Source organism: Plecotus auritus, assembly GCF_963455305.1.
Source record: "Plecotus auritus genome assembly, chromosome: X".
In the NCBI taxonomy this organism is placed as follows: Eukaryota; Metazoa; Chordata; class Mammalia; order Chiroptera; family Vespertilionidae; genus Plecotus; species Plecotus auritus.
Window position 1 is genome coordinate 8594883 of NC_137784.1, and position 23120 is coordinate 8618002.

Here is a 23120-nt window from a genome sequence, read left to right on the forward strand (position 1 = left end):
TTTCACAAGCCACTTTCCCATTGGTTGTTAGCTCTTTTTTCCTTCTAAGCATATTGTGAAGCAAATAGGAAAGCTGTTTTCATTTGCACCATTTTGCAGATGAGAGGACTGAGGTTCAAAGAGAGCTTATGAAGACCCATCCACAAGATTAATAAATGTCAACTTGAAGCTGTGCCTTTAACAGCCCAAAGTTCATGTTCCTTCAACCACACTGGTTTCTACACTGAAACTCCCAATGTTCTGAAATAATAACATGGACAAAACTTGATTAGGAGCATTTGAACAAAATTTTTTTCTGTGTGCACAATCCTCTTTCAATGGTTGGATTGAATGTGTGTCCTACCCTGTGGTGTATATATGTATTTTTGCAATAATTAAGTGATAAAAAGTTATTTTTAGAGGCTTTTTAGAGAATTTCTATCTCCAATTTGAGAGAATAAGATGTATTTTAAGCAGTCATCCGGAATTTTCCAATGCCAGAATTCCCCGATGCATCTCATGTACTAGGTTGCACATCTGGATGCTGGCTGAAGCCAGCTCAGTAAGAACTGGTAGAAGACTTGGTTCACCGAATATCAAAAGCTCTGTGGCCCTCTGGTCCTGCAGTTTTAGCCAAACCTAATATCAGAAGTCTTTCTAGTCAAGTTTCTTGACACCAGATTTATTTTTGAAGGTGACCAGGTAGAAAAAATCAGCAAATGGATAAGGAATCAAGTTAAAATAATCCAAATCAATGAATAGAGAAGCCTTCTTTTACTAAACACCATCAATGGGCTTGAATGAGTTTCATACTGACACTAAGAGCTGGTTAGCCATTTGCAACAAGAAAGTACCCTTTCTCCCTTTTATAATTGCAGTTTTAACTAGGCTGGCATTGCAACAAATACAATTTATTAGCAGTGTCTTATGTGCCAACCATAATGCAGATTGGTATGTATATAATCTCCCCAATCTTTATAACAAACAGATAAGGTAGCCAGCAAGCGGTAGAACTGGACTCAAAGTCCAGTTCTTAACCACTCTGCAATCCTCTCAAATCTAAGACAGACATATTATTCCTGGTTAGCCTAAATCAGTTAGCCTAATTTACCACTGTCTTCTAAAAGTAGAGCAAAAGAAAAATGTTTTATGTACAAATGGTACAAGTTTACATGAGGAATTAAAGGACACCCCCACCCACTCCATCCTGCCCGTTCCACTCCCCAGAGAGCCTCCAGGAAAGAATACACACAGCCTAATCACCATTGCCTCCCACATTTTAATTTTCATTATTACCATTAAAAAGAATTACTGTTTAGAATAATGATCCTGAAGAATTACAGGGCTTTCAATCATCAAAAGAAGATTGCAGCTTTATACTTCCTAAGGGAGGAACAGTCTAGAAAGTTGGAATTTTATTGTACATGAATTCTGTATGTGCACAAAGGATATGTTGAGTTTGGAGAAGAGCCCTCTTTCATAATTAGTAATTGTCATGAATACCTCCAGAAAAATGCCAGATATCAAGACTGGGAAACCCTCTCTGACTTCCCTCTCCAAAATTTGCAAATACACCTAATATAATTAACCATCATGCAATGAAGCTTCAATTGTTTATTAAAAATGTTCTAACAGTCTTTCTTAATTACTAGTGATAAGAAAGGAACCGTCAAACATTACCATGTGCATACAAATGCTGAGAACAAATTGTACCTGGCAGAAAACTACTGTTTTGATTCCATTCCAAAGCTTATTCACTATCATCAACACAATTCAGCAGGTAATTTATTTCAGTTTTTCTTTTATGGGTCCTTGTTGATAAATATCAGTTTTCTTGGATGCTACTGATCCTCCTAATATTCTCAATTATATAGGGAACCATGAAAGTAAAAAAAAAAATGTTCTCAAGCTCTATGCCTGCTGTGATTTTTAACCCATATTTCCTGGAATATAGCATTATACACTCTATAATGCCAGAAAATTTAAGTTGAGTGAGCTGAATAACTTAAACATAGAGATTGTCTTTATAAAAATATTTGCAGTTTTTTTCTGCCTATAGAAGTTGATTGCAAAATTCAAACATTATAGATATGTCCATGTAGGTTATCTCTCCAATGATACACAAGTTGGTATCTGTTCTGAAAGAATTTTTTCTATGCTGGTACTAACACTTATTGTTCATTATTTGTATATATGTATATGCATAAATAGATACATTATATTTTTACTGAGATGAGATCATTCTACACATGCCACTTTCCAGCTGCTTTCTTTATTCAACATGTCTTGGAGGTCTTTGCATGCAGATACATATAGCTTACTTTGGTCTATTTAACAGCTATAGAGAAATCTATTATAGAATTACTTCATAAGATATTCACCTAACCCTATATTGATTATCAGTTGGATCATATGCACTATTTTCCCATTACAATTAATATTTCAGTGCAGTCCTGCCAACATAGCTCAGTGCAACTATATGAGTGTTTCTGCAGCCAAATTCCCTAGAAAGGTAATCCTATCTAATAAAAGAGTACTATGAAAATTGACCATCACTCCAAAACACAAGATGGCTGCCCCCATGTGGTCAAAGATGGCTGTCCCCATGTGGACACAAGATGGCTGCCACAAGATGGCCAGCAGGGGAGGGCAGTTGGGAGGGACCAGGCCTGCAAGGGAGGGCAGTTGGGGGTGATCAAGCCTGCAGGGGAGGGCAGTTAGGGGTGACCAGGCTGGCAGAGGAGGGAAGTTGGGGGCGACCGGGCCTGCAGGGAAGGGCAGTTGGGGGGACCCAGGCCTACAGGGGAGAGCAGTTGGGGGGGACCAGGCCTGCAGGAGAGGGAAGTTAGGGATGACCAGGCCTGCAGGGGAGGGCAGTTAGGGGCAAACAGGCTGGCAGGGGAGCAGTTAGGCATCTATCAGGCTGGCAGGGGAGTGGTTAGGGGGTGATCAGGCTGGCAGGCAGAAGCGGTTAGGGGCAATCAGGAAGGCAGGCAGGCGAACAGTTGGGAGCCAGCAGTCCTGGATTGCAAGAGGGATGTCTGACCGCCCGTTTAGGCACGATCCTACCAGGATGGTGTGGGATGTTTAGGCCCAATCCTATCAGGATGGGTCCTAAACGGGCAGTCGGACATCCCTTGAGGGGTCCCAGATTGGAGAGGGTGCAGGCTGGGCTGGGCTGGGCCCCTCACTCCCCCCCCCCCCATGCATGAATTTCATTCTCCGGGCCTCTAGTCTATATATATAAAAGGCTAAGTGACATGACTATCTCACTGGCTGGTAGGTATGACACGCACTGACTACCAGGGGGCAGACGCTCAACACAGGAGCTGCTGAGCTGCAGCGACTTGGCAGCAGCACTTCTCAGGTGATGCAACCGGAACCAGAGAGGAGGGAGCTCGATTTTGGGGTGCATCACCCGAGAACTGCCCTCTTGCAATCCGGGACCCCTCAGGGGATGTCGGAGAGCTGGTTTTGGCCTGATCCCCACAGGCCAGGCCGAGGGACCCCGCCTGATGGAGGGACCACACTCACTCTGCAGATGCCCTTTGAACCACAGCACCACCCCAGTGTGCCTGGCCTGGAAGGGACTGTGGGAGGTTGACTCTAGGGCATGTCCGGCCCATCTCATCCAGTCCCGCCTCACTGGCCACCTTCTAATTAATTTCCTTTCAATGTGCACAAATCCGTGCACCAGGGCACTAGTTTCTGAGATAATGGTTAAGAACGTTTAAAATTTAAAGACTGTCAAATGCTTTTCAGAAATGTACACTCCCACCAACAGCAACAGCCTTCATCTTCACCAACACATCTTCACCAAATTTTGCCTGATTGACTGGCAAAACTGTATATAGAAATCCCTCCTAATGGAAGTGTTAACTAACCTAATTGTGGTAAAAATTTCATAGTACATACATGTACCAAATCATCACATTATACACCTTACAGTTACATAGGTTATATGTAAGTAACATCTCAATAAATGTAGAAAAAAAGAAGTTTAAAAAAATTCCCTCTAAATGTCTTTTCAAGACTAGTGCCACTTAGAGGCAGTGCTTGGATGAATTTCCAACAGTGAGTAATAATAAGCTGTGGGCTCAGAGTCAAATCGTGCAACTTTACCTAACCTGATTACATGCACATTAAGTGAATTGGCCTCACTCCTCGCTTTAATTTTGGTTCCTACTTGAATTTTTCTTTTGTCCCAATTTCATCAATTGTTTATTTTAACCTGTAATGCCTCAAAAGGACCCTTGGTAAGGGATTATATAGACATCTCCAAGTGTGATGATTCCTCTCCAGAGCATGCACAAGCAACCTCACACAGTATAAGAAAAAAAACAAACAGTAAAATGTTTATTTAGATTGGTTTTTAAAATCTCATTCTCTTAACTTTACTATTTGTGAGGACACTTTATGATTCACATAATGTATCAATACAGCAGCAATTGTGTATATGCATATTTTGGAGGAGTGCACTAATATTTTTTTACAATTAAAGGTGTAAGGTTTAAAACATTTGAGGACCACTCATATAAAAAGTAAATAAATATAGAAAAAGGAAGGAGAGTAAAACAACACCTGTGACAGTTTCTAGGACTTGGAAAGCCTCACACAATTAAAGGCAACAAACATATATTTTTGAATGAGTTCTCTCAAGCCACTATAAATACTATGATTATTTTAACCCAGCTTTATCATAACTTGATGTAAACAACTAAAATGACTTGACAGTTTAATTTTTTAAAAGTCAAGTGGTTTACTTTTTATTTTGTACCCCTCTTCACTTTGAATTTTTTTTTACCAAATGTGTGTGCTGTGTTTATACATATTTAAATATAGGACTATCAAAAGATAGCAACATATAAATGGGAATTTTTTTAAATGAAAAACTCTATCAAGCCACTCACTTTGATGGGATTTTCAAGATGACAAAGTGGTTTTATTCTTTTAATTTTTGCTTTACATTGAGCTAATTAGTTAAGTCAAGTAAGCTGATACAACTACAGGATGACTATGATCAGAAGGGATTCATTCTCTGCATATCACAACCTAAACTCTGCTTTTCCAGCTGCTCTGGAGAGAGTATAAGCAGAGGTGTGAACTGATGATGTGATGTGATGTGATGTGATGTGATGTGATGTGATGTGATGTGATGTGATGTGATGTGATGTAATGTGATGTGATGTGATAATATGATGCTGATTCTGTTGCAGGCATGATCACACGACTCCGCCACCCTGTGTCGACCAAGGCCAACAAGGTCCCCACCTCCGTGTCTTTGGGAAGTGGTATGGACATACATTTGGGCTCTTACACTTCATTTCCTACCTTTTTTTATTAAAATATACATATAGCCCTAGCCGGTTTTGCTCAGTGGATAGAGCAAAACTCAAGGGTCCTAGGTTTGATTCCAGTCAAGGACACATGCCTGGGTTGTGGGCTCGGTCCAACATGCAGGAGGCAGCCAATCAATAATTCCCTCTCATTGATGTTTTTGATGTTTCTATCTCTCTCTTCCTCTCTAAAATCAATAAAAATATTACACACACACACACACACACACACACACACACATATATATTTAATTTACTGAAAAAAAATAGGGAAGACAGGAAGGCTGTCCTTGTCAGATTGTGCCAGGAAGGGCTTCAGCTCTAATATATTTGTTCATTTTCTAAAAACAAATAAACAAATAACTTTTCTGTCCTCCCAACCTAACTCTGTAATCTCTCCAGCATTTGACAAAAAGACTGTCAAAATTTTTCTCTTATTAGATCCAATAATCAGCTTCTAGAACCCCATTGCCTGTTAGTTCTTCTAGGATTCTGTGCCTGGAAGAAAGGGAGCCAGTTTTCACCCTTGTGTATTTAGGATAATGACATCCACCCAGGTCACATATGTAAGAAAATATATTTTACCAAGCTAAGAGCATCAGCACATTTTGACACTGAGTCTTTCCATGATGTCTCTAGTGGGCAAAGTGGTTTTACTGTAAGCTTTCTTTTCAATGATCATAGCTGCTTTTAGAAATATATTGTCTTATTGGTATTACCATGTGGCCTAATAGGTCATAAGGCCACATTACTAAGGGTTTTTTAAGTGGTCAACTAAAAATTCTTGCTGTTCTTCATATTGCCAATATGAAACTGTTATTGGGGGAGAAATTGCTTGGGAAGTTGTTAGCCCCAAAGCCTTATATTCTCATCCTAAAGAGCGCCTGTCTTACCTTATTAGGAATCTGGGAACTGAAAAGAGAAGAGATTACCCTGTTGAAAGAGCTGGGAAGTGGACAGTTTGGAGTGGTCCATTTGGGCAAGTGGAAGGGGCAGTATGATGTCGCCATTAAGATGATCAAGGAGGGCTCCATGTCAGAAGATGAATTCTTCCAGGAGGCTCAGACCATGATGTAAGTTTCTTCTGAGGAAAGGCAGTTTAGCCCTCACCATGGGAGGACATTCATGCTAACAGGCCTGACTCTAATATTTGCAAGACCTGGAGCAAGTGGCCATATATCATAGATATAAATGCTTAGAAGTTAAAATCAAGCTAACACACTTAAATAAAATCGGCTGTGCTCCTCTTTTGACAAGTATACCTTCATGACAGCCTGAAAGGCCATATTCAAATTTAGAATTCTGAAGACTCTTTAGAGGAGTCAACCTCTGGCCCATGGCCCCCACAAACTCCCCTCCTCCCCTTTCTCCTCCGAATCCCTGCTCTGTCCTGCACTATATTCAGTACTTGTGTTCAAACATAGCATTCATATATCCAAGATCCCTCTGTGTATCCCACAAACAATTATTGGCTAATTATCTTGGTTAGGTGGCTTACTCCTGGGGGGCAGATCCTAAAAGAGTCTGCACAGGTCCTAGAAAAGGCCTCGGGACTATGTGGACCGGGGATTATAGTCCTGGTACATCAATTGTGATGGAAAAAGGGAGGTATGGGTTCTGAGTGAGCATGTCTCCTTGGCCCTCTGGCCTCCTTGCCCTGTGGAGAGGTACATGGTGGAATGCAGAACACAGTGGGTCCCTGTAAAGCACATGCCTTAGGGCAGGAGCCTCTAGTGGCCAGGACTAAGACAATACTGAAAACGAATGCCCTATAGGCAATATCCTTTTGCTTCCTGGTACCTTCAATACAGTCTGATAAATCCCTTTCTTACCTTATTCTTTCCTCACTGATAATGAACAAATCCTTCCCAATGGGCTTCAACTCCAAGCACTACATATGTATGTATGTGAATGTGTTCTCTTTCTCTCTCTGTTTTAATTCAGTCTCTCTCTCTCTCTCTCTCTCTCTCTCTCTCTCCCTATGCAAGTACAAAGAATTAATTTAATGATTCTACCTCTTCTTGTCAATATGATGAATCAGACTTTGAAGGGTATCTAACCATAGAGCTTTGTCTGAGACTTCCCTGAATATAAACCTTTGCTAGGGCTGGCTGCCTGGGCATGTAACCCACCTTAGAAGGGCTCCACACTTGGTTTAAGGCAGTTCTGTCACCATCTAAAATTCTTAGTAATCTATATATATATATATATAAAAGCCCAGCGACCATTACAGCGGAATGACCAGAACAACCAGAGCGACTGGTCACTATGATGTGCACTGACCACCAAGGGGCAGATGATCAATGCAGGAGCTGCCCCCTGGTGGTCAGTGCTCTCCCACAGAAGCTGGGCTTAAGGCTGGCAAGTGCAGGCGGGCAGTTAGGAGCGAGCAGGCGGAAGGCAAGGAGCGAGGGGTCCCCGATTGTGAGAGGGATGTCCAACTGCCGATTTAAGCCCGATCAGGCCTAAACTGGCAGTCAGACATCCCCCGAGGGATCCCGGATTGTGAGAGGGTGCAGGTCGGGCTGAGGGACACCCCCACCCCATGCATGAATTTCGTGCATCAGGCCTCTAGTTCTTAAATAAGCACCCCTGCATTTTCATTTTGCTCCAGTTCCTGCAAATTATGTAGCTCATTCTGCTTTTGGCAATTGGACTGTCATAAAACTGGGGAGGGAATCCCTGATGTCTTCTTCCTTTTGTAGGACAGAAAAATCTCACAGAAACTCCCTTAGGCTCATGGTGTAACCCCCCTACCCCCATGTCCTGGTATAACTTTAAAACATACTTTTTGCTATTAGAAGGCTGGTAATCAAGCAGAATCATAAAAAGTCATTAACAAATCACCTAGTTATAAAAAAGAGGTCAAAGTGTACCATAAGGGTAAATGTTAAATCCCACATGTAATGATCAACTGAGGCTTATCAGGTGGGGGATACCAGTTGACATGGTGTTCCCACCATGTGCCCTCTGGTTAGTGACAGAATTTGCTCAAGTAAGAGCTTTTATTGGGTGACGGACCTTTGTCCTGCCCCAAGCCTTCCCTCTGAAGAGAGAACTGATGAGTACCAGGTCTCTACAGTTGCTGAAAGGTGCATAACTGGGCTCATCACCCTGAGTAATAGGATAAGGCATGTCCCTACAGTTAAATCAAGAAGAAAGAAAATAACTAAATATTTAATAATTCTTCAATTATTAAAAACATTTAAAAGTTGACATATTAAGTTTAGGTTTACTTTACACATCTGAAGGTTAAAGAATCATCCTGTAAATTGATAAGAATAGATTACATAAGGACAAGTTGATAAACATCATAACAGATGAGTGTCCATCCATCATAACCTACTAGAAGTGCTATGTCATGTTTTTACTATTTTCTAAATTTATTATTGAAAAAATAATGTAACAATGAGTTTTTTAAAAAAGAAAAATTATGCCTAGTCTTATTTTCCTAACATAGTGACTATTTTCATTTTATCTATGCCATTCATATTTTGATACAATTTTTTTAGAACGAAATATTTAGACATGAAAGTTAGATGCTTTAAAATGGAAGTGTGTGATTTTAGGGTGTAGGTTCATCCAAATCAGTCATGGAAGTCCTCGAGATGCCACTAGACTAAACAGGATTTCCAAGGCACCAGACCATTGCTTCCCTGCTTCTCTGTATGAAAGTTGAGCACAGTATCCATAACCACTAAATTGCTGCTGGGGTTATCAATGTCCAATGTAAGACAGCATTTTTTCCTTCAAAGACTAATAAGATCCAAAATAAGATTCAAAACTTTTTCTTCTTTCCCTGTTCAAGTAGAAGGGGGGAATTCAAACAAACAAATATCTGAGAGTGATACTTTTTCAGGACATCTGGAAAGTGGAGTGTGGAAATTCAATACTTAACTTTGAAAATCTGTTGTTTCCAGGAAACTCAACCATCCCAAGCTGGTGAAATTCTATGGAGTGTGCTCAAAGAGATACCCAATATACATAGTGACTGAATATATAACCAATGGCTGCTTGCTTAATTATCTGAAGAGTCATGGAAAAGGACTTGAAACCTACCAGCTCTTAGAAATGTGCTATGATGTTTGTGAAGGCATGGCCTTCTTGGAGAGCCACCAGTTCATACATCGGGACTTGGTAAGCAAAGCCATTGGAAACTCAAAGAAAGGAAAGAAAGCAATCCACAGTTCCCACCTCCAGCAGTGGGGCCATTGGGAGGAAAGGCAAGGAGGCCACCTTAGCTTTTACTTTGCTCACATGTGACTTGCTTAAGCACATGACACTTGTATAATTTAAAAAGAAATCACAATTTCAAAATAAAATATTTGAAGTTCAGAAAGAATGGAGAGAGTAAAAGAAGCCATCAAGGTCTTTGTGTGTTGTTTGAAGGAAAAGGGATGGAAAGGAAAGTCTTTGGTCAATTTAGTGTTTCTAGGAACCATTAAACCCAAATTGACCCTTACTCTAAGAAGGGCTTAGTGCTAAAGCAGTCATTTAATACAATAACTGAAAATATAAAAACAAACAAAAACCAGAGAGAAGTGAAACTTGTGTATGTGTTTGAGTCAGAAGGGGAGGGAAAAGCGTTCTGCTTGGTATGCACTGGTATTTATCTTTAGAGATTTTCTTGTGTTGAACAGAAAACATGACATGCACACTAGGCAAGTGCATTTGGAGTCTCTGGTACAGCATTTATACCTCAAGAGTGCATGTTGCTGCACGGTATCCTTGAGGAAACCTCTCGAACTGATTTTCCCTTCTCGTTGAGGAGCTCAGGCTCTGTGTTTAATGGGTAATACCTTTTGTGTTTGACAAGGATGGATGCGTGGGTGAAAATACTTATGAGAGCATGTTTTTATTTTGTAAAATCAAAAATTGCAAAGGGAAAAAAGACAACTCCCCAACATTTGGGGTTTTGCTAGGAAATCTTGGATTTTGCTGGGAATTTTGCCAAAGAGAAGAAAGATGACAGAAGATTCATGGTCACCTTTACTGCTTGATGATTTTGTGTTGTTGGGGTTTTTTTCTCCAAAGGCTGCTCGGAACTGCTTGGTGGACAGTGATCTCTCTGTGAAAGTATCTGACTTTGGAATGACAAGGTAAGCCAGTTCCAAAGGGGCAACCAATGAAAGGGGGATTTCCATTCTTAACTCAATGCCATCATCATTAAAGGCTCTGTGGGGATACAGAACGTGCGCTGAATTGGGGGCTTAGAAACCTGGATTCCCTTCCCCATACTACCTTTGCCTACCTATGAAACACATTTCCTTACCTGTAAGGTGAAGTTGCACTTTAGAAATCATACAAAGTCCCTTTTAGTTCTTTCAACATCCTGATAAATATTTTCTAAACTTATAAATAAATTCCACACAAGATCCTAAATATTTAAATATAACATGTAACAGTCAGATGATTTGGATAAATAATATGTGGATGGATGGATAGATGATAGGTAGATAGATAGATGATAGATAGATAGATAGATAGATAGATAGATAGATAGATAGATGCCAGATAGATAGATAGATAGATGATAGATAGATAGATAGATAGATAGATAGATAGATAGATAGATAATTGATAGATCGATAGAGTCTATCAAGGTTCCTTTAGCCCTGTCTGGGGGTTTTCTTAATATACTGTATATCCAAATGGGTAGAGCATTAGCACCAGTAAAATTTTGTTGTCATGTCATTAAATTATCTTTATCATGAAGTAAGGCATGAAAGTAGACTCTGAGATTCTCTTGATGGGTGTTCTATCACCACTTCATCATTTGGAGAATCATTTTGATTCTGATAGCACTTTAAAAGTTTCCATTCCCTAATTCTGAATTCTCATACTAGTTAAGCCTTAAAGCCAATTTTCATGATTTTACATAGGAAATGAAAACATACATACTAGCTTTGTCATTGAACAAACATTTATCAAGTTCCTACTAGACTCCTTTGACTTATGGGGCATACTGATATGAATGGGATATTCCCTGCCCTCAAAATGCCAACAGTTGGTCTAAAGGGCAAGTAGATGTTACTGACATTGAGACAAAATACAGCTGTAAAATTGTGCTGACTCAACATAAACTCACATAACGCTGAGGAGGAATAATGCAGTTTCAAACAGATCTGATGAGTTTACCAAGGCCAGCTCTGTATTTAGCAAACAGCCCTAAAACACCATAGGAAGATCTGTCTCTAAGTTTTCTCCAAAATTCTGTATTACGAAGTGCTCCTCTTCTGGGACCCCTCAGTATTGCAAGGTACCCTTTAGCTCTGCTACCTGCCATCACTCCAAACATGATACACTGAGTCTCCTGCATTGACATTCCATATATGTATCTCTCTCAAATGCAAAAGGAAAAGCTGATCTTTGCTCCTGAGGGCAGGGAGAAGCTCCCAGAACAGGGCTGATTCCCACCTTGTTCTTAAAGTAGGAATATTGGCTGTTGTGCCAATATACAGGGAATATACCTCAAGTCCTTTGTTGCTTAGAAAAAGGGAACACAAGTCTTACTTTGAATAAGGGATGCTGGGGGCCATGCACCAGGCCCTTTCTGTCATGAAGTTATGTGTCACATCATTCAGATGCCTGTGACTTAACTTGGTCCTAATGATTTGAAGAAAGGGTTAAACAACACAAAATTATCAGTTGGGGGGTGCCAGTGTAATTTCTGGGTGTCTTGTGGTGTCTGCGGAGCTGAAGAGGCCCAGGGAGGAAAGTATGGAAGGTGCTATATATAACCCTATGAAGTTGTTATTCATTATTACTATTATTTACATAGAATGACTTGCCAAACCAGCTATTTCTGATGTTTTAAATTATGGTATATATCTCTAACACATTTTGTTGTGTATGGTTTTCCTATAAATTATATCTAAATTTTCAGTTTCCATAATTTGTATTTTCTTATTGTCCTATTTATGAGTCATTATTTATTTGTTTTTTGGGGGGCAAATATATTGGGTTCCCCTATATTAATTATATAAATAGTATGTGCTTATTGTGAGAAATGTAACAATGGTGTATAAAGTCAAAAGTAGAATTTGACCCTTTACCCCATTCTCAGCACTAGTAATAACTATTGCTAACACATTTGGTGGATGTCCTTCCATACCTGGTTCCTAGGTATACCCAGTCATGTATACAAGTAAGTACATTTACTGTTTGTTTCCATAAAGGTGGAATCACATTATATGTACTTGCTTTTACATATAATCATATACCCACGGTCTCTTTTTCTTATGGTAAATATAGTTATCTTATTTTTTAATAGCTGCATACTATTCTATTGTATTAATGTACCACATTATATTAATTCACTCCTCAACATGTGGACATTAAGATTGTTTTCATTATCATTATTATAAGCCACAGTATAGTGAATATCCTTGAACATATATTTTTATGGTCTTAATAACTCCATAGGATATTTTTGTTCATCATTGTTTATAACAGCAAAATATTAGAAGCTATTTACATGGTTAAACAAATTATGTTAATTCTTAAGAGGGAATTCAGCCATTAAACATGATGATGCAGAAGAAAATGTAACCATATGGACAAAATGTTCTTGATATGCTGTTAAAGGAAAAATAAAAGGAAATTTCAACATGACAGAAACCTAATTTTTTTTCATGTTATATACAGAAAAAAAGATTGGAAACTATAAGCAAAAATGTGTCTTGAGTGGTAGAATTACAGGTTATCTTTGGGGTGGGATTCTGAGTGACTTTATGTTTACATTTTTGTGTTTTTCTATATTTACCAAACATTTTGCATTCATATTTTGGTGTTTTCAAAGTTAGGTATCATTTTTTAAAGCTTACAAGTCAAAAGCAGGCTATAGCTAAGTATACACTATGAATGGAAGCAACAGATCCAGAAGGTCAAGGCATCCGGCTGACTGGCTGCCTGTACTACCTACCACCAGCCAATGGCAGCCAGCAGAGTTCTTCCCATTCTGCACAGCCAAGCAGCTTAAGGTCTGTATCGATGTCCTCCCCCTCCCACACAGGTATGTTCTTGATGACCAGTATGTCAGCTCAGTAGGAACCAAGTTTCCCGTCAAGTGGTCAGCCCCAGAAGTGTTTCACTACTTCAAATACAGCAGCAAGTCAGACGTATGGGCATTCGGTAAGAATGTGGCCACACAGGCCTCAGCCCCATTTCACAAGCCAGCTTCCACAACAGGAAACCACAAGGGTAACAACATCCATTTTTAGCAAAAACCCTGAGCACTTACAAAATTACCTGTAGGCAAGCAAGAGACAGAAAAAGAAAATGATGTTTCCTTGAGTTGGTGCTATGATGTCTGCACATATTCTATACTTTGCATCCTGCTACCACCTTCTCATAAAAGCTGTTCTACTGAAGATTTCAAGCAATTTTTAAAAATGAGTCATTGAAAACGAAAACCGAGTTTGCATGAAGGGTTTACAACGGAATCATCTATTTTCAGCATGAAAGCAGCTGTGATAAACATTCCTTTCTGAATTGACCCATTTGGGGGACATGCCTGATGTAAAAAAAAACACACAAATATGACTCAGTGTTCTCTTTGGCCCATACCAATTTCAACTAGTGTCCTCATTAAAATTCCTAATTTAAATCAGGGATGAGCAAGCCACAGCCCAGGACCAAATCCAGTGACCTGTTTCTGTAATTAAAATTTCATTGGCACCAGGCCATGCCCATTCGTTTTAGTATTGTCTCTGGGTGATTTTGTGCGGCACTAGCGGAGCAGTTGCCATAGATGCATGACCAAAAAAAAAAACATTAAAATAGTCCCTATGTGACCCTTTACAGAAAAAGTTTTCTGGCCTCCATTTTATTAAAAGATCTAAATTTAGTAACGATGATTAGAAAACTGAAATTAATTCTTAAATTGTGATTTTGTAGATTTGCTGATGTTTTTCTACATTGTGAGGGATGTCAGACCTGTTTACAATCACCATCAGATGCATCCAGGATAAATAATCCAAATTATTATCAAGCTATAGAATGTATTTAATTCAACTAAAACCTATTTCATGCTTGTCTTGGTCCATAAGCATAATTTGACTTTCTACATGACATCTATAAGACTGCCTTTAAAAAGAAAAATTTAGTCATGGACACAGACAATAGTGTGGTGATTGTGGGGCAGGAGGAGGTGGATGGAGGTGGAAAAGAAGATAGGGGGGCTAAATGGTGATGGAAAATAAAATAATAGAAAAAAATTAAAAGCAAATTTTAGTTAGGCATTTACTTTTTTATATAACATGATTTAAAAAAAAATATTCCTTTAGTAAAAGTGCTATTGTTCATTGTAAAAAATAATAATAATCCAGTGTATACAGAAAAAGGAAAAACCACAAAGATAGCATTTTGGTGAATACTTGACAATATTTTGTGCTGATTAACTTGTCAAAATTGGTTTCAATCTCCTTGCTCCAGTTAATATGCCTTGTGAGAGATATTTTTAAAAACAGTATGCTTACTTAATAGTTCTACCTTGTTTTTTTACCAAAAATTGAATTATCCAGATTAAGTACTCATCTTTGCACCAGAACTTGGCTCCTGGCATTTTCTGGCTGTTTTCAAAAACTAAATCCATTCTTAAATAATTTGTCCCCAATAAAGATATTCAAAATGAACCAGGGCCTCTGAAAGCAATTCTCAAAAAGGAGTTGCACAGATATTTTTAGCAATGAAATTATTCTTGAGATAAGATGCTATCCTTACAAAGAAGAGTGTTGTGAGGGAGCAAGATGCTTTGGATAGTTGTTTCAGAATGTTTTTTTGAATGCAGCCATACCAACTTGTAGTATTATCCTATTTTATGTAAAATATTTGTAAAAGAGAAGTTTTTGAAGGTAGTACTTCAGTTATGGTTCTAGAACAATTTTCTTCCTCCTTACATATTTCTGATTTTCTATGGTTTTGATGCTGGCTGACTGTTGAAATTCTCTCACTTGGCTATGAGGATGATGGCAAATAGCCACCAGCAGGCGTCCTCAAACTACGGCCCGCGGGCCACATGTGCCCCGCCGAGGACATTTATCCGGCCCGCCGGGTGCCGCTGCCTGTCCTGCTTAGCAGCCGACTCGTCCCGGGCCCGCAGTGCACAAAGGAATTTGTTCATAGTTTTTTGGTTTTTTTTTTAAACTATAGTCCGGCCCTCCAACGGTCTGAGGGACAGTGAACTAACTGGCCCCCTGTTTAAAAAGTTTGAGGACCCCAGATTTAGAGAGCAGCTAAAATGCCCTGTGCTCTTTAAAGTGTTCTGTGTGGGGGTTTTTCCCTATTTAATCCTCATGGTAACTATGTGATGTGCAAATATCTGCATATTATAGACAGAGAACCTGACTGAGAAGGGTAAGAAATTTGCCCAGACTGTAAGTGGCAGAACTGGGCCTCAAAGGCCACATCTGACTGACCCCAAGTGCCAGCCTGTTGACCACAATAACCAGAACTCAGTTTCTTAACCTGGAGTTCATGATGCTCTGGATGGGGGACTGTGGACATCCAGAAACCAAACACAGAAATGCTGTGCATTCATTTTCCCAAGGGAGAGCCAATGGCTTTTATCAGATTCTCAAAGGGATACCTGACCCACAAAATATAATGACCCACTGTTGCAAAAAGAAAAGCAGCAACACTTTCAATGATTTTATCTTTACATTTCCACTGAAAGGTAATTTGTGCAATGAAATTGTTTCACACAACTGCCAAGGCAGAGAAAAAGGAAAAGTGATGACTTTGATCAATAACTCCTAAGAGCTGGAGCTGGGTAGTGTGTGGGTTTACCCAGACCCCAGTTGCTTCTCTGGAGCAGCCCAAGAATGTTGGCCCTAAGTAGCTGCCCCTGCAGCTGTCCTTGCTATTTACCCGTTTACCAGCAAAAATGGGTGACTGCAACTCAGGAAACATGGAGGACAGACCCCAAGCTCCAGAAGTGATGACCCACCCTTCGTACCCTGTCCTTTCTGCAAGGACTCATTTCCCAGGGCTCCCTCGCTCTGACCCATAGCCTTCCTGACCTGGCACGTGAAGCTCATTCAACAAACTGGGTACCCTCTGATGTTGGCTCTCTTTCCTTGTTGTCTGCCCGCCGCCCCTCGCCCCTCGGTGTGGTGCAGGGATCCTGATGTGGGAAGTGTTCAGCCTGGGGAAACAGCCCTACGACTTGTACGACAATTCCCAGGTGGTTGTGAAGGTCTCCCAGGGCCACAGGCTCTACCGGCCCAAACTGGCATCGGACACCGTCTACCAGATCATGTACAGCTGCTGGCATGAGGCAAGTGCACCACCAGGGGAACTGGGTGCCATGCCACCCCTAGGTAAAGCATTGTTGAGGGGGAGGCACCAGCTTCAGATCAGGTGGAAATGGCCGGGGACCTCTGCCCGCAAGTGTTTGTAATTAAAAACAAGAAATGCAGGTGCCAACATTTAACAACTTATACCCAACACTGTTCGACAAACTTCATAAATATTAGCTTATTTCTTCATCAGTAAACACACTGATATCATGGCTAAAACTAACAGAAGAGGAAACAGACCCAGAGACGTTTAAGTGACTTGCCCAAGGTCATACAGCCATTAAGACGCTGACTGGCTGGTCTTGGAGTCCCTGTTCTTAACCACATTATGGGGTTTCTCCTCGAGTAGAAAATGTGTAACAGAGAACTTATAACCATGTGTAGAGAATACATAATGGACATGACTCCGTCCTCTCTTCCCACACTTACCAAATGCTGAGTAAAAGCACTCCATGCAGATAAGGCATAAGAATATGTTTTGGGGTAGACATGGAGCTGAAATTGCAGATTGATTGCCCTCACAGAACTCAGTATACACACACACACACACACACACACACACGTGTACTCATACTGTGGAACTGAAAACACCAAGCAGTTTCTAACTATACACATTATACATGCGCAATATAAACAGAAACAAGTACAGGACTTACTGCCATCACTGGTCAGTTGAAGAAGAGGAGCAAACAAGGGATTTTGAGTTGAAGCCAGACCTCCTTGACCCTCGCCACTCTAGCTCCAGACACTAGGACTGCACCATCAGTTGGACAGGGAGCCCTGAACAGGAAGGAACTGCCTTCTTCCCACAGCTGCTCCACATGTGTGTGTGAAGTATGGTAGAATCCATTGAGAGGGTTTGCAGAGACAATCCCCCATTAAGATTCTGCACCTAGTGAGCATTTTAGTCTCCCTTCAATTTTTTTTTTTGTTAATCCTCACCTGAGGATATTTTTTACATTGATTTTCAGAGAGAGTGGAAGAGTAGAAACAGAGAGAAACATTGATGTGAGAGAGACACATCAATTGGTTGCCTCCTGCACGTGCCCCAAACTTGAAACTGAGGTATGTGTCCTTGACCCGTGGGCTGATGCTCTATTCACTGAGCCAAACCAGCTAGGGCTCTCCCCTCAACTTATATTTTATTGCAAAACATTCACAATTTTCATTAGGTTCCAATTTATCTGATTTTCTGCCCATCTGATATATGAGAAATGGCAGTTAGAGCAGCTTTCATATGTCCCTATTCGTTATAAATGAAGTATATTTTTAAGGGCATTTGTATATCTTCCTGAGTATTATGTGTCATGTCTTTGATCTTTTTCCTAACAGGTTTTTGTTTTCCCTGCCTCAAGTTTTAAAATCCCTTTATAAAGTGAGAGTATTTAGTTTATATTTTAACTTAGCAAATTTGACTCCTTTATGATATTGATTTGTAATGCTCAAGAACAAGCAATGTTTTTTTCTACGTATTGAAATCTAAGTTTATACTTTTTAGCAGTGTTTTAAAGTTTTCTTGATTTGGAGGTACATTTTTGTTAGTATTTTATTTTGGTGTTGTTGCTACTGTAAATGGGTTTTCTCATATCATCTAATTGGTTATTGTACATATATATGAAGGCTATTGATTTTGTATGTTAATTTTATATACCGTTCTGATGAATTCATTTATTATATGGGTTGGTTTTATCATGGATTCTCTTCATTTTTCCAAGTATACAATCATATCTTATGTAAACAAAGATACTTTTACTTTTTCTTTTCAATTTGTAGGACTATAATTGTTGTCTCTTTAGTAAAAATGTCTGTAGTGTTTCCACATTTAAATGTTGCTAGCTTTAGGATTCAGGTATAAATATTTTATATATTTTATTTTTAATCACAACCATCATAAACTAAACCAATTTTTTTTCTTTTATTTAGCTTCCAGAAAAGCGTCCCACATTTCAGCAACTTCTGGCTTCCATTGAACCACTTCGGGAAAAAGACAAGCCTTAAAGAAGAAACTGGGAGATCTGATAAGAATGGATATAAATGTTAGCCAACATCTTCATTCTTTTTAAGGAACGTAGCAAGGCACAGAATACCTAATTTAGTGAGTTCTTCTTAATGGTATTCTGTGAGCTGTTTGTCTGTTATATTATCTAGAAATGAACAAGGTAGGAAAGAAAAGATTTCCTTGAAATTTAGGTCAAATTAATAATTTTGTTTATGCTGCTCTTAATATTATACTTCCAAGCCTATAGCAGAAGCACATTTCCTGATTGCAGTAAAGAGGGCATATACCACATGTAAAGATTGAACAGAACTGAAAAATTATTTGTTCCATATTTGTTCTTTTCTTTATATCGTCACTCCCATGATAATTAAATATGCTATTAATAAGTACAAAAATGTGGACATTTGCCTTCATGTTTCAATGTTCTCAATCTTTAACATGCATGTGAATCAAATGGAGAGTTTATTAAAACACAGATTCCTAGGAACTACCCCAGAGATTCTGGTAGAGCAGGTCTGAGTGCAGCCAGAGAATCTACATTTTTAACAAGTGTCCAGATGTTCCTGTGCAGACAGAACTGCCCTAGGAGACTTCATTATATGGTGGGCATCACTAGGTGGTCCACAACTTAATCCAAATAACACAATTCTCATCACAGACCATTGTCAAGCTTTGCTTGAAGCTTAGATTAGAACAATGACTTTATATCACCATGTACACTAATAGAAAACTAAAGTTCAACAATATTATCTATACTAATAAAAAGGTAATATACTAATAAAAGGGTAATTAGACCAGGTCGACTGGACATCTTCTGGTTGTCCTGCCTTCCTTCTGGACAAAGCCATGGTGGCAGGGGCTGAGGCAGAGGTGGTTAGGGGTGATCAGGCCAGCAGGTGAGAGCAGTTAGGGGTGATCAGGCCAGCAGGGGAGGGCAGTTAGGGGTGATCAGGCCAGCAGGGGAGGGCACTAAGGAGCGATCAGGCAGGCAGGCAGGCAGAGGGGTTAGGGGTGATCAGGCAGGCAGGCAGGCAGGTGAGTGATTAGGAGCCAGCGGTCCCAGATTGCGAGAGGGATGTCTCGGATTGGAGAGGGTGCAGGCTGGGCTGAGGGATTCCCCCCCCCCCATGCATGAATTTCATGCACCAGGCCTCTAGTTCCATAATATGTTAACTATGTTTCACATAGAGCAAATTTTAAAAGGTGCTAAGGTATAACTGTGCCTTTTTCCTTACCCTTAACCATTATAAATCTTAACTCAAGTGTAACCAAGATTTTATATCTAGAATTGATAAGATTGTTGCTTTCTAGTCATTTTAAATCCTTAGGAGTTTGGAGCCCTAGGGCTTCTGGCTAATTTGACAACTGAAGTTTCTATTTCAGTCTTCCTTCTTGACACAAAGGTGCAGAAGTATGAGTTTAGTTTCCCATGGCTATTATTAAAATATACTTTAGCTTTAAAACTCTTCCTGAGATTTCCCTCCTTCACAGCCTGCTGCTGAACCCATAGGTTTTCATCTCTCTTGGAGTCCTTCATTGTCATCTCTATAATATCAAGAAGGGAAAGAGAGGTTATGCTGAGGGCACTATTACAATGAAAAGACACCCTAATTAAGCCCTGCTACTACTTTCTAGCTATAAGTTAATAATCTCCCTCAAGAGATTCATACCTTTTCTTGTCCCACTTATCCCCTCACCCCCCAGCTATTTCAAATTATCCCTCTTAGTTATGTGTTTCTTGACATTTAATGATTCCATTCTTTTCAGCACAATTTACTTATAATAGTCTTGTTTTTTTACAGAAGTACACAAATCTCAATTTATAATGAAATGAAACTTTAAAAAGAACTATTAGGGCATTTATACATTCATCATGCATTTATTTAGCATGTTCTCGGTGCCAGGTTCAGTGGGTCACAGTCCGGTGGGAGTGCCAGCCATGCTATGCTCTCAGATTCTGTCTGCAAGAGACTGCAGCACAGACTGTTACCCGCCAGAGGAAGATTTTCCAGGCCCAAACTAGGTCTTTCTGCCCCACCCCCTTGACGGTTGTTCTCCCTTTTTCTTCTTATCTTTATGTATTTGATCTAAAAATAATCACCCTTATAATTAAAGTCATACATGTTTGTTACAAAAATTCAAACAATACAGAATTGTCTACTATGAAAAGATGCCAAAGCCTGGCTTAAAAGCCTGGCTCCAAAAATCAAGTCAAGGAAGATTTTAATGTGGAGCTTTATCAGAAAGTAAGTCCAGTGATGCTAGGGGGGGCCAGGTAATGGAACAACATCCATACTATTTAAAACATGCATCATAATTTTAAATGCTGTTTAACTTGTTTAGTGTGATACCTGGCATTCATTGTTGTTGTTTTAAACCAGGGAGCTGCTTACACTTCTTGGAAGTGAAGAAAATGTTCATCCTCCCGTGACTTGGCTAACTGACCCATATCTCTATAGAATTTATTAAGAACAAAGTTATCTAACATTATGCTGATTACCACACAGAGTGAATCGATAGGTAGAGTTTTGATAGTTTCATTTATTTACTCTATTTTAAATCAGTCTTTATGTATGTAGTGGATGCTGTGCTCAGAACTGGGCTAGGGGCTCTGAGATATATATAAAAGCACATCAGGTTTGTGATTCCTAACCTAAGGGTATATATCATCTTAACTCAACTTTTTTAGAGTGAATTTTCAGTTGCTTCATACAATAAATACATTTTAAAAATTGGAATACATTCTAAGACATTTGAGAGGTCAAAGGTCCCAGACATTCAAACAGCAACCCAGTCCCTGGAAGTGGACAGAATCCACAGAAGCCCCAGTACATAAGTACCCAGGAGACCACAGGAGTGTGCAAATCTAGTATTTATTGAGTATCTGCTTTGTGCTCAGTGCTACTCAGACATTGTGGGTAAAAACAAAAGATTTAAGAGATTAAGTGCCCACTTCAGAGGGTGACATGCAGTTGGATTTCCATTCACTCCACCATTAGAGAACAATGGAAGTGAGTTTCTACCAGGTGTGCTAGGTGGGGGCAGTGTCATGGAGGCCCCAGGGGCTACTTTAATATTGTCAGGGAGATGATGATCAAGTAGTTTGGAAGTGAGAAGGCAACATCTTCTGACACTCTCTGGATTCTTCTCTCTTCTTTAGACTTGTCACCCTGAGAAACACATGGTCTAGTCCAATCATCACTGGGCAAATTGCTATTGTACTTAGATTTAAGTTAATATGAAGATAAGATGTCATACTCTACACATGAATTAAAATAAAGTGAACAATGTGTGTCATTCTCAATATCTGTAGCTCCATCAGTTTACATGCACTGTTCTTAAAAGCCATCCATCCAGACTCCATATAAGGGTCTTACACTGAATTCTCCAGCCATATATGCTTTTTTTCCCAACTCCAGCAACACAACAAACATTTGTATTTCCGTTACCCCTGAACAGCCTGGAAGACCAAAGACACACTTTCTCAAATTTTGAGGCAGAAGTAAATACTAAAAGCAATGCAAGTAAAGAGGCCCTCCAGGCCTCAGCACGTCTTCCCTGGATAGTTTTCCTGAACAGAGCCATGGTTTTGATGTTTAATGACATCTTTATAATCTCATATTTTCTTTAATGTGAAATGAACATTTACATGCAATAAAATCACCTCAAGAGGAAATAAAATGGATTTTTCTAAAATGAAGTTTGAACATCATCACCACTTTGGAATCCTGGATTATTTTCTCCTTTACTCAAATTCATAGAAGAATAAGGATTTTCTTCATTTCCTGCTTGGTTTATCCTGTTAAATAAAATGAAGTCACCTTAATACAGTGATGTTAGAATGACACTGCCTCCCTTGGGCCCTATTGGGCCCAGGCATCTTTTACATCTCAACATCTAATCACTGGTGTATTTGTTTGCATATCAGTTCCCTATTAATGGACTATACACACCTGCAGTGCATTGGGTTCACTTTTTAGCTCCAAGGTTGTCACCCTGGCTGGCAGAGCATAAGAGACGAGTTAGGATTTGAGCTCTGGAGTCAGAGAAAGGTGGGCCTCTGTGCCTCAGTTTGCCTATTCAGAAAATGATGGCAACTATGTAAAGACAATGAAATAATGCTTGGAGAGCATTATTACTGGCAGAGCACTGACAGTACCTAGCATATAACCCTCAATAAATATTAACCATTATTATTATTATTATTATTATTATTATTATTATTAGGAACTCAGTGGTCATTTAGCCAATCACCCCATATTAAAGAGCTTCCCTACTATATTAGCAACTTCCAAAGTATAAAGATCAGGTTAGGACAGTTTTGTGGTACAACAACCAGCTTTGGAAACTGGGTACAAATCCCAATGTGTTACTCATTAGCTGTGTAAACTTGAGAAAGTTACTTAGCCTCTCTGAATCTCAGTTTTACATATGTATGAAGATAATTACACACTTATACCATAGGTTTTCCAAAAACATTAATGTATGAAAGTACTGAGCAGGGTA

At 39.5% G+C, this 23120-nt stretch overlaps 2 protein-coding genes across 3 annotated transcripts in view; one reads left to right on the top strand and one right to left on the bottom strand.

Annotated features, from left to right (window-relative positions):
• The window catches only part of BMX (BMX non-receptor tyrosine kinase), a 46414-nt gene extending 27410 nt beyond the window's left edge, over positions 1 to 19004 (top strand). For both annotated transcript variants that reach the window (XM_080652527.1, XM_080652526.1), the window contains exons 12-19: positions 1632 to 1759; positions 5196 to 5270; positions 6217 to 6388; positions 9236 to 9452; positions 10350 to 10414; positions 13330 to 13448; positions 16436 to 16593; positions 18539 to 19004. In XM_080652527.1, the coding sequence (XP_080508653.1) occupies positions 1632 to 1759; positions 5196 to 5270; positions 6217 to 6388; positions 9236 to 9452; positions 10350 to 10414; positions 13330 to 13448; positions 16436 to 16593; positions 18539 to 18613 (1009 nt within the window). In that variant the 3' untranslated portion in view covers positions 18614 to 19004. The remainder of the gene's footprint in view (positions 1 to 1631; positions 1760 to 5195; positions 5271 to 6216; positions 6389 to 9235; positions 9453 to 10349; positions 10415 to 13329; positions 13449 to 16435; positions 16594 to 18538) is intronic.
• A 2464-nt stretch (positions 19005 to 21468) lies between these two features.
• ACE2 (angiotensin converting enzyme 2) overlaps positions 21469 to 23120 on the bottom strand; it is a gene marked incomplete at its 5' end in the record, with an annotated part of 39158 nt that continues 37506 nt past the window's right edge. Inside the window, one exon of the mRNA XM_080652905.1 lies at positions 21469 to 22413. Within this exon, the coding sequence (XP_080509031.1) occupies positions 22305 to 22413 (109 nt within the window). The 3' untranslated portion in view covers positions 21469 to 22304. The remainder of the gene's footprint in view (positions 22414 to 23120) is intronic.